This window comes from Chanodichthys erythropterus, chromosome 21, assembly GCF_024489055.1.
Source record: "Chanodichthys erythropterus isolate Z2021 chromosome 21, ASM2448905v1, whole genome shotgun sequence".
Taxonomy (NCBI): Eukaryota; Metazoa; Chordata; class Actinopteri; order Cypriniformes; family Xenocyprididae; genus Chanodichthys; species Chanodichthys erythropterus.
This window is the reverse complement of record NC_090241.1, coordinates 20,119,132-20,131,505: the sequence shown is the minus strand read 5'-3', so window position 1 is coordinate 20,131,505 and position 12,374 is coordinate 20,119,132. Positions and strand designations below refer to the sequence as shown.

Here is a 12,374-nt window from a genome sequence, read left to right as displayed (position 1 = left end):
CACTGAGGTTGAACTACCGTAGTCACATGAACTATTTTAACTGTGTTTTCACTAGTGATCGACCGATATATCTGTTTACCGATATTTTTCCCGATATTTAAGCATTTTTCCATAATCGGGTATCGGTTTTGTAATATCGGATTCGCCGATTTTACGGCGCCATCTTGTGGCCATTTTGAGATTTCCGCCATTGCAGCCCGGGCGTCTGAGGAGATCAGTCAACAACAACTCAGTGCACAGGTAAAGTATATGTTGTACTTGGTTTACTTTAATTAATCAACTTTATTTAACATAACAGATATGCACAAATGAGATCTGAGACATAAATTCCTGATATAGTTAATTTATGCAGCATGTTTCTAAACAATTGAGACGAACTCATTGAGTTACGTAGTGTAATTCGTCATGTCCTGCCCCAATAAAGACGTAACTTGACATGAATTAAATAAAACAGACGTGAATGAGTGCATGTTGAAAATAAAAGCGCTGAATTTAATTCTCTATCTGTTGTATTTGGTCACCATTAGTCTAGAAGAAAAAGTTCGTTCATATTGCTTAGCAACTGACGGATGATCAGGAGGCTTAAGCACGGCCACTGAATGAAACTTTTGACAAGATTATCTTGTTTAAACACCCTAGATTATATTATCATTTACTACATAATTATTTCGCTAATACACATATAAATATAGCCTACCGCTTTGTGGAAATTATTTATTATCTACATGTGCGATCGCGGTTGATTAAGTTATAGTCAAACAGCACTTTGTCAGTTGGCATTTCATGATTTAACGTTAGATTAAATTTAGATCATAAAATGCCAACTGACAAGTGCTGTTTAACTTTATATAGTCTCGGAAAAAAAAGTTTGTTCATATTGCTCAGCACCTGAATGGGTTGATGATCAGGAAGCCTCAAGCACGGCCACTGCATGAAATTTTTGACAAGATTATCTCGTTTAAACACCCTAGATTATATAATCAATTGATTTACTACATAAACATTATTTAGTTAATTGCACTTTAATTTTTTTGACAGACCCCTCTATTTATTTGTGTATAAATATAAAGTTTTTTTTTGTATGCAAGGAGGGAGTGATTGTTATAAATAAAATGGTTTGTTCAGCTCATTTGTGTTGTAATAATTGTCAAAAACAGAAGTATAACAGTAAATAAATATCGGTTCTGCATATCGGTTATCGGGTACATAAACATGCAAATAATCGGTATCGGTTATAAAAAATCCATATCGGTCGATCACTAGTTTTCACTACCTTTTTGGACCTTGAAAGTGATAATAACATTGCAGTCTATCATCGGAGGTCAGAAAGCCTTTGGATTTCATCAAAAAATATCTTAATTTGTGTTCCCAAGATGAACAAAGGTCTTAAGGGTGACATGAGGGTGCGTAATTAAAGACAGAAATTTCATTATTGAGTGAACTACCCCTTTAAACTATAGACGTTTTTGTGCATTTGCATTATACTCAAGCTACTGTCAAATGTGCATTTCTAAGAGACAAAACATGTAATAATATTTTGTGAAATGTTCACCTGTTTGGCAAGTGTTTGTCATGTTCTGATGATAAAACCACTTTCAACCATCTGTTTTTTACAACTTTCGTTTAGGATCAAAAATATGCCCTTTAAACTTGAAAGAAATAAAGATTCAACATTTATGCTGATAATTAATGATATAAACTAATATGAAAAATTGTATTGTGATCATTTTTGGCCATATCATCCAGCCGTAGTTCTCGCTACCTATTTCCAGAAAAAGAACTGTTGAATTAAAAGGTACAAATTGTGATATTTTTTTCCGCTAGAGGTCGCTAGAAGCCTATTCAAAACAAAGGCGTAGTTTGATGACGCCAAGTTTTAGAGCGGAGACTTGGGACATGTGGTCTCCATTTCAACGGACGGTGTAAAAGAACAGGGATTGGAGTCTGGAAGAACTCATGTTCGTGGATGCGATTATTAACATTACTGTACTATGAAGCAGAGCAGGACCGAGTGTTGCGGGAGCTGAACGAGGAGCACCACACGCCTCACGAGCAGCGGGACTTTTATTATGACACAGTCGCCGGCGCCGCTTTTGCTTCTCCGGTCATGAGTTTACGGGAGCTGTCCTTGTCGACAGAACCAGCGGCAGATGGTAAACAGTAATTATGTTCCATAAATAAGTAACACAATCCACCATAAAATGTGCAAGAAGTAAATAAGGAACTGCTTGAAGCAAGCTAGTGGTTTGCTGGACGCTAGACACTACTTCCGTATTTGTCCACGGCACTGTTGTCATGTGGTTTCTACGTCAGTAAAGGCGGTAACAAAGGTAACTGACGTCATTGACAGGCGACTGCACTGCCCCGTGTCACTGTTTAGAATGGGAATTTTCTCATGATTTACAAGTAGTTGAAAACATTAGAGATATTGTTTGTAATCAGCTGGACAAAATATATAACACTAGCCTAGTGGTTTTTGGATATTTTACTGCAAAAATTTTACATATTGTACCTTTAAGTACTTTAATATATTTGTCTCATTTTGTCTTACAATTAATAAAGTGCAGTCAAAAGTTTTATATTGTACTGTTGTTTCTGATCCATTTCAAATTCAAATATTTTGAATCAAATGTAATGTTGCGATTCACCTCAAAGCTGGTTCGGTTTTTTAACTGCCTTTTAATTTTTTTAATTGCCTACAGAAGAAAAGAATGTAAAAAATATTTCCAGATTCAAGGCTGCTTATAAAGGGTGACAACTGTTATGCTCTTCCCTTTACACCACAAATGGCTGTTGCCTCCATATCTAAGGACGGCCTACACAAGTGGTGTGTTTCTTTAAACAAACACCATTATTTTCATAGCAGCCTTTGGCAGTTTGGAACGCTCTAAACAATGAATGCGTGTGCATGTGTGTGTTTGTATTGAGCAAGTGCTCAGAAAAGATAAGAGCAAAGGTCTTGAAATACTTCAAAACATGTAAAGTAAGGTTAAATACTCTTTCCTGATACTTCTTATTCTGAACATGAACAGACATGTACTGCTGAGTTAAAAGTCAAGCTCTTTTAAAACAAATACTAATGAAGGCTTGCGTTCCTGACACTCCTCAAGTGAAGTAACTATCGTGTATAAAAAATAAAAAAAAAAGATCATTAACAGACTTTTCCTCTGATGGCTTTCACTATGTAGGTGAAGAGCCATCCGCATCAAATTTGCTCTTAACAGGTCGGGGCATGAAAGACAACTGACGAATCCTATTGTTGGCAAATAGGTTTACCAGCGCTCATTTAATGGCTGCCCTTTTGGGGTCTGTGTGTGTTGAAAGAATGCATAAACAAATGAAAAACAAACAAAGGCGGTGTGTGAAAGGCTACACAGTGTATGCATCCAGTGTAAAACAGGATTATTAGAGTTTATTGAAACTGAGATTTTAAAATAAATGCGATGAAGACCTTTGGCAAATAAACAGTAGGAGAGGAATGAATGGAATTTTAATTCGTTCCATTTTTCTGCATTTATAAATACTTTAAATAAAGCTGCTTCCTGCAGCCCACTTTTACCTAATGTACAGACAAATAAGGTAAAAACAAATAGGCTTTCTTTTAAGAGTTTGCAATCAATAAAACAGGCAAAAAGTTTTTTTTTACACTTTTTTCCCCTAACAACTGCATGGCAATGCAATAAAACACCATAGCAACTTCATAGAAACAGCCTGGCAACCATCCACAACACCCTAGCATTCATCTTCAGGAAAAAAATAAATTGTATAGGGTACAACGGGGCAAAAGATGCACTGGTGTAAAAGGCACATTTGACTTTATTCTCTTTTGAACCACTAGATTTCAAAGATTTCAGCACTTTTCTTAACCGTTTTTGATGATTCAAGTGAAAATTTGCCTGATCCTAGACGTGATCGCGGACAGCAAAGTTGATTCTGTGCTAATTTGACCTAATATTTAATGATTTAAAACATTTTGTAGATTTATGTAGCCAATGAGAATCGATAAAATTGTCTATATTTTGAGACAAAGGTCTTCTTAATGTTTTTCAGTTTTGTTCAAGGTAATTAAAGACAGTTTTTCCAATAACAGAAGAATATGTAAAAGTATGGTATTTAGGGTAAAAGGCACCCCTGCTGTTGGGGCTATGATAATAAACAGCTGGCTGACTTGTCCATTTGTTGACATGACATGGTTAGATTCAGATGGTAAATATCATATATCAAGTTGGGTGTCCATTTATAATGACACCATCGTATATAGTACATTGTGTATAGATATACACACACACACACACACACACAAACAGGTTACAACGACCTCACTTTTGTGCGGAGGAATTATTTTAAGAATTTAGTGAGACCATAATGCTCTCATCCTTCACTTACAAAGAAGCCCAGGTTACTTTAATCCATTCTAAATTCATTCCAGATGCTGTATCATGCAAGTCCAACAGGCCTCAGGCTGTCAAAGATAATTCAGTACATTTGGATAATCAAGCAAAGCTTCAACATTCCAGTGCTGTTCCTGGCACTGCCAGTTTGCCTCAAGAATCTCAGAGAAATGTAGTGAAACAATCCACTGAAAAACAGAGTAAGCAAAGAAAATCAAGTAAATGAAATACACTGTAAATACTACTACTTAGCCTGCAATTATCTCTGATCATTTAACTTCTGTAGCTGTCCCTTGTTTACATTCTTTATGTTTAGCTTTTTCCCTTTTGAGGCTTAATAAATCTCAGAACAGACAGCTTATGAAACATGCCTTTTCTTTCTTAACACTTGTCAACAAATTTCCATTATTAACATATATCTGTCACTTGATGTATGCCTAAAGGTTTGGATGAAATCCAGACCATGACAACTACATGTCTACTTTCAAAGTAGTACAATAAGTAATAATAAGAAATAATTGTTGAACATATTTCACAAATCTCTGAAATGTACAGAATATAGCAATCATAGAAATCTCAATTTGCATATCATCCATCCTAAATAGTATATGAGAAATGAAAGTTCACAACAGTAAGCCAACAGGGTTTTTTTTTTTTTTTTAGCTAATAGTAACCACAACCTCTTGCACCATAAAAGAGGAAAAGAGGAGATTCACTTTCAAAGTTTTCAATTTAATAAAAGTGCTCAAGATGTACTATTCCATCACAAGTGAAACATACTTCTACAATGTGGTACAAACAAATGAATTAAGATGTACCACGTTTACAACTGACTTTTGTTTGTTTAGTTTTCATAGATAACCAAATATTTAGGAAAAACTGAAGATAAGTGCTCCATACAAAATTGGTACTTGGAAGAGATTTAGTTCATACTTGGTAAAGGTCATTTATTTGTTTTGTCTATGGCACTTGTACAAGAACATTAAGGTCAAAAACACAGATATGCCAAGAATAAAAATGGACTCACTACTAATGTTGCAATATGATGACAGTCGAGTACACACAAACTGTAGAAACCAACAGAATAAATGAATAAATCGATAAAGGGGAGTGGTTTGCCAAGTATGATGGTTCTGGGTTCAGTCTTCAACATTTTTAGATATGAGGTCTCCTGCATCAGCAAAATAATGTTTTTGAGATACGAAGTGCACTACAACTCTAATAAAGTGATAGATCAGTGTTTATGGCTTGAGCTGTGAATGAACCCTAAATCCCAGGTAGCAGTGACTTGAATAAACATGGTTCCTGAGAAATTACACCAGCTTTGCACCCTTGAGCAAAGAACACACAGTAAGCTCAGATTGCTCCATTGGGAGCTATACTGAATTTTCCCATGAGAACCAAATTCTAAAGCAATCAAACAATCTATCTATCGACACAGCAAAACACTCAAGACACCTTGACTATAATCTGTCTGATATAAAAAAAGAAACCTTGATTAAAACAAAGACAACTAAGCCTAAATATAAAAAAAACATGTGCAAAGGTTCATTTATGGCAAGATTTGCCATCATATGATCCAGTAAGAACAACAAGTGACTTTAAGAGCATCAACGAGGGGGGTAAAAAGCTTCAGTACATTATTAACCACTCTTACCAATTCCTGAAGTGTGACGGGGTCTGCAGGGCTTACAGAAACGTTTCTTGATGAATAAATGTCCAGAGATGTGAAAAACCACCGATCTACTCAGTCTTCAAACCATCCTCTGAAAGACTGTGTACTAACAAATCTCAGGCTTCCATGAACTGACCTTACTTAAAGTTTTAGCTCCTTAAAGACCCCAGTAATGGCAGGAATTTAATTCTGAAAGTCACATGAACATCAAAACTACTGTATGTTGGGTGGCCACCAGAGTTTTAGAAATGGTCACATTCTCTCTTAAATAAAATTCTCTATAGCTAATCTTTGAGCTAAAATTGGCTAAAAGAAACATGCACTTAATGTAGAACATTAGGTATCCCATGCTCAAAGTAAGAGAAACCAGTATTCTTTCCAAATTTATCTGCAAGGTCCTTCAGAGTTGATAAGTAACCAGAAAAGCACACACACACAAAAAAAGTTTCGGTCACTGTTTCTGAAAAAACACTTTCAAGAGACCAAAGTGCCATTTCCACAGCCAAAGCTTAGAATGTACGGAACGTTTAAACTACAACATACTCATATTAATAGATATTGATTTAAAGTTACATTCTAAACTGCAACTGTTGTTGGACAATGGACACCCTTTCAAGGAATCACAATGTAGAAAGGTGTAACTGTGTTTCGCAAATTTGCTGCTTCAGTTTTAGTAGATAATATTTTCATGTTTCTATGGCATACCAGAAAACAATGATAAGCATTTCATATGTTTCAAAGGCTTTTATTGACAAAAACATTTAATATATGCAAAGAGTCAGTATTTATGGTGTTGACCCTTTTTCTTCATAACCTCTGCAATTCACTCTGAAATGCCGGATATCAGCATCTGGGCCAAATCCTGACTGATGCCGATTCATTCTTGCCTTATTAGTCATTAGAGTTGACTTCCGATTGTCCACTCGCCTTTTGAGGATTGACCACAGGTTCTCTATGGAATTAAGATCCAGGGAGCTGCCTAGCCACGGATCCAAAATTTCAATGTAATGAACTACGAGCCACCTCATTATCACTCTTGCCTTCATCACCAAATTGCTCCTGGATCATTGGAAGAAGTTGCTCTTGCAGGACGTTTTGATTCCATTCTTTATTCACGGCAGTGTTTTTGGGCAGAATTGAGAGAGAGCCCATTCCCTGAGTCCCTTTGATGAAAAGCAACCCCACACATTAATGTTCTTTTGGTGCTTCACTGTTGGCATAACACAGGACTCATGGTAGTGTTGACCTTTTCTTCTCCGGACACTCGATTTTCTAGATTTCCCAAACAGTCGGAAGGGGGCTTCATCATAAAAAACAACAACTTTGCACTAGTCTTCTGCTGTCCAATCCTTGTACTTCCTTCTGTCCTTGAGGTTTTTCTTGGAGATAAGTGGCTTTTTTGCTGCCCTTCTAGACACAAGGCCATTGACCAAAAGTCTTCGCCTCACTATGCGAGCAGATGCCCACCTGCTGCCAATACTGAGCGAGCTCTGACACGATTCCGTAGCGGACTCCTTAGGAGGAGACGATCCTGCCGCTTGCTGGACACTCTGAGCTATCCTGAAGCAGCTGTACCTCTCTCCTTAAAGTTCTTGATGATTTGGTAAATGCTTCTTTCAGGTACAGAATTCTTTGCAGCAATTTCCTTGCATTTGGGACCATTTTGATGCAAAGCGATGATGGCTGCATGTCTTTCTTTGGAGGTAACCATTGCTAATACAAGAACACAATTATTTGCTCCTTTTGTAGCAATCGATCTGCTCTTATAATCCAGTCAGAATGATAGTGTGATTTCACCTGACTAGTACTTGTTCACACTTTCCAATTTGCAAAATGTTTTTTTTTGGATTTTTGTGATAAAGTTTTTGGCCAATGAAGCGTTTTGCAATCATTTAAAATAAATCTCATTACTCTGTGCAATAATCAAGAAAAGACGTGAATCAACATCACAACAACTGAAGCAGCAAACTTTGCAAAACAAAATTTATGTCACTGACAAAACTTTTGGCCACACCTGTACAGCATTTTACATTCATCATGTGACAGTAAAGACTTTCACAGTGTAATATTATATTTCAAATAAATGCTGTTCTTTTGAATGTTCTAATCAAAGAAAAAAAAATTAGTTTCTACAAAAATATTAAGCAGCATAACTGTTTTAAACATGTATCTTGAGAACCTAATTAGCATATTAATAATGGAATAATGACTGCTAAAAATTCAACTTCGCCATTACAGAAATAAATTACATTTTAAAATATATTGAAATAAAAAGTTTTAAATTGTACTATTTCCCAATATTGTGGTTATAACAGTATTTTTGATCAAATAATGCAGTCTTGGCGAGCATGACAGTTTAATAAATCTGTAATAATACAGACTTATTAAACTCAGGTGGTATGACACATGACTCTGAAAATTTAGTAAATTAATAGAAAAATATTTATGCTATAAAATATATTTATTTAAATTAAATAATAAAATTATTTAAAACTTTCTGGTATTCATAATTATAATGTGCAAATTTGTGCATGTAATACAACTCTGATGCATAGCCCATCTTATGTCAGTAGTACAGGCTGGGAAAAAGTTTCTACAGCATTCAATCTATCCTGTTTTATCCTTCAAACATTAAGGCTATATTGGTCATAAATAGTTTATATGGCTTTTGAAAGATGGAGACTATGTGGTACTTGGATGATCTGATTTGACCAAACGTGTTCAGGTTGAAAACCCCTGGATTGGACCTTTGCAACTCAAGCATTCTTTCTATTTTCATAGGTTCAGCCATGGTATAAAGGTATTTTGGTTTTCCTTTAAATTCTCACAACATAATGCCTGTCCAATCAAACAAGTGTACTCTCTTTACTTTAAATAGCTTTTTCTATGAGATACTAGGTCTCATGACAATCTCTGATACTGTCAGATAACAACAGATTTATAGGCTAATTCGGTGTACAAACCTTAAGGGTCAAAGGCTGATGACTAGATTAAGATACACTGTTCTGGTGCCCTATGTGAAATAAATTTAAAGTTTCCCAACAAACTGACTATAGTGAATTCACTGGTTGTGAATTAGACTGAAAGGTTAGGCATTGTGCATGTGTCTATCTGCTGAGGTTCTTCCTGGACCAAAAAGAAGTTGCTTTGCTTGAATTGCCCATATTTTAAAACCAGCACTTTCTCCTTAAACTTCTCTCTTCTGTGCATGTTACTTTCTTGTGCGAACTTAATGATTCCAAAAGAGAGAAAAACTTCCAGAAGAAAAAAAAAAAAAAAAGGATTTTTGCGTTGGCCGGGAATCGAACCCGGGTCAACTGCTTGGAAGGCAGCTATGCTAACCACTATACCACCAACGCGTTGCGAAAATCGCTGCACTATTCAAGGTCACCAGACTGAAACGATACTATTTCAACATTAATATAAAATTGGTGTGGAAAAAAAACTAATAAATATTCGAAGAGGAATATGAATGTTAGAAATACAATTTAACCCTTCATAATTTTGAATCAAAAATCTAATTATTTTGTTTATATTATTATTATTTCCTTACTTTCATTAAACCAAATATAATCATTTAAAATATTATTATATTTAGTTTATATATAATTTATATAGATTTGCCAACATTTTCTCTCAGCATTTACACTATAAATTACACAGAGGTCTCTCTCTCTCAAACAACAACAATGCTCAGGTTAGATAAACAGTCCTGAGGTCACTGTCCAACATAGTCGACGGATGACTTACCTTGGTTATAAGAAGAGGTTCTCTGTGCTCCGATCCACCACTAAGGGTAAAACCCCATGGTGCTCCCCCAGAGAGGGTCACATCCACTACTTTCCATCCCTCACCATTACTATGATGTTCATCAAAACTCCCAGATCTGTCTGAACTGTAAAAGATCCTGTGGTCTCCTTCGGGAAAGCCGGAGTATTGGTTGATCGTGTCCATTTCATACACAATCTCTCGCTCTCTCAACCAACAGAATATGGCAGTCTTTTGTGTTTAAAAGCAAAAACCGAGGTGGATCAATTCCAAAAGTCAAAATCCTACATAGTCTTCCACATTAACAGCAGTTGTTAACGTTAATCCACAAGAACATCACATGAACGTCTCTTGGATACTTTGTTGCGTTGTTTCTTCGTCTAAACGAGGCATCATTTAAGAACGCTACATAATGAAATGGAGTGTAAATTCACAAAACAAGCTTCCCAACTAAAACAAAATAGTTTTGTTTTAATTCCTGAAACAAAGTGCGATTAACAAAAATGTCAAGTCTTGTTTGTTTATGATTTATCAAACCAGTTTCTTTATGTTAGCATTAGCCAAATGATTCAGTTTAAGTTTGTCTCGCCATTAAAATCAAGTGTTTCCTACAATAATAAAAAACGCTCACTGACTGACTGTCGATAACGCAACCGTCCGGATTCAAGTCGTAAGCCAGAAATACTGATTAGTCATACGGGTTTCGCTGTGTTCATAGTGAAGGTTGTGCTCTTCCAGTCCTGTGGTAAGCGTGAGTACCGGTGGAGCTAGTCAGCTAACCGCGAGTCCTATTCAATCAACAAGTGGATGAACACCGTACTTTACATCTCTTCCCTGAACCGCGTTATAAGTTTTCCAACTGTTGTACGAACCGAAACAAATACATTTCTCTCTTAGTTTTTAATCTAACGTAAAATGTCCTCGGAGATGAGACACAAAGGGTGCTATGCTTGATGGCAGAAGGCTGATCTGTTGGGATACTGTGGATTAACAAGACTCAATCTACCTGTGTGCGCGCGTCACTAACTATGAAAAGAGAGCAGCAGCGACCTCTACTGTTCACTGTGTGTGGCCGCACTATTTTGCAAGCGTTTACTATAACAATCGTTGAAAAAATTGTGCTTTTAAGTCATTTATCGAAATAGTAAAAGATTGGTTTGTATAGTGACTTTAATCAAACGATGTTTAAAGTGCTTATAATTTGAGGAAGATACGTGTTATTTTCAAAATATGGTGACAAATATGTCACTTGATAGCCTATATTAGCCATGAAAATTAATATTCAACAAAGTCCAAACAAAAAGCACCACAACCTTAAATTGTATTAATAATAGGAATAAAAAATAGGAATGTGCCAAGTATCTGAAAAATCTCTGTCACAATCAGGTATTGTAAATGTAAAAAAAAAAAAAAAATTCATTTATTTATAAACTCCAATATACATGTGTAATATACATGCGGTTTTATATTGTTTAATGTTTGTGAAAATATTTCTAAATAAAAAAATCTTATAAAATGAATCTTTTATAAAAACTTGTGTTAAAATAATATAATGAATTATTGACCAAAATAGGCAAAAACTGATCAAGAAAGCATATAAAATGTATGAATGTAGTGAATAATGTATTCTTACAAATCGTATTTCTTATAATAAAAACCTCATAAAACATAAATCAATAATGCATGCAACATGACATCTCTTCCCAGAGAGGGCACTCATGGGTAGCTTTCCATTGATTCCTCTGTCCTGTACATGATTTAAAGTTCTATGAAAACAAGTTCCCAGTGGACATAACAAATCAGTGCATTAGATTCACTTTGTTTCATTTTTCTTTTTTTGTCAAATGGTTCTTGTACAAGTAATTGTCATGCTTAAGTAATTCTGAAAGCATGCTTTGTCTCAGAAGTATAGGCTATGCAGATTGAGCAGCCCAAGTTCTTGGTAAAAAAATATAAATAAAAATTCATCAGCTTTGGCTTGCTGATGGCACATATACCTAATTTAGATTAATGTAAAGAAAAATAATCAGCTTTGTAGCTTGCAAAGCAAGAGTAAGACAATTTGCACAACCACATTTGCAGAACACACACATACACTATCTCTGTGTAGGCCTTCTGTTGAGCCTACATTAAAAACCTAATATAGTCTCTCAATAAAAGTCTATCGGCAGCTCAACCTACCTGTTAAAGGTACACTCTGATGCACAGTCATCCATGATTCACTTATTAAGAACAATTTGGTTTCATTATAAAGCGTTTACATTTTTAGTGAATTTCATAACATCTTTATTTTAGGCTAAACTACATTTAAACTCAATTAAAGCTCAGCATGTGTTTGTTGATTTTAAAACGAATAATGAAAACATACAGAATTATGAGTAAAGCGAGCGATGAAGATTACTAATGCAGCACCGATATGACTCACCCATTTATTTATTTTTGAAGATTATTAGGGATGATTCCTAATATAAGCCTACTATATTTTCATGGGTTGACATCTAAGTTAGCATGAATATTGCACAGCATAGAGATTAGTTAAA

General features: G+C 35.3%; 1 protein-coding gene across 3 annotated transcripts in view; it reads right to left on the bottom strand.

Moving 5' to 3' along the window:
• shroom2a (shroom family member 2a) overlaps positions 1-10,788 on the bottom strand; it is a 49,102-nt gene extending 38,314 nt beyond the window's left edge. For 2 of the 3 annotated variants that reach the window (XM_067373082.1, XM_067373078.1), the window contains exon 1: positions 9,817-10,788. In XM_067373082.1, coding sequence (XP_067229183.1) covers positions 9,817-10,020 — 204 coding nt within the window. In that variant the 5' untranslated portion in view covers positions 10,021-10,788. Of the gene's footprint in view, positions 1-6,048; positions 6,453-9,816 lie in introns of those variants that run through there. The other variant, XM_067373080.1, reaches the window with a different exon arrangement.
• Between the last annotated feature and the right edge of the window lie 1,586 nt (positions 10,789-12,374).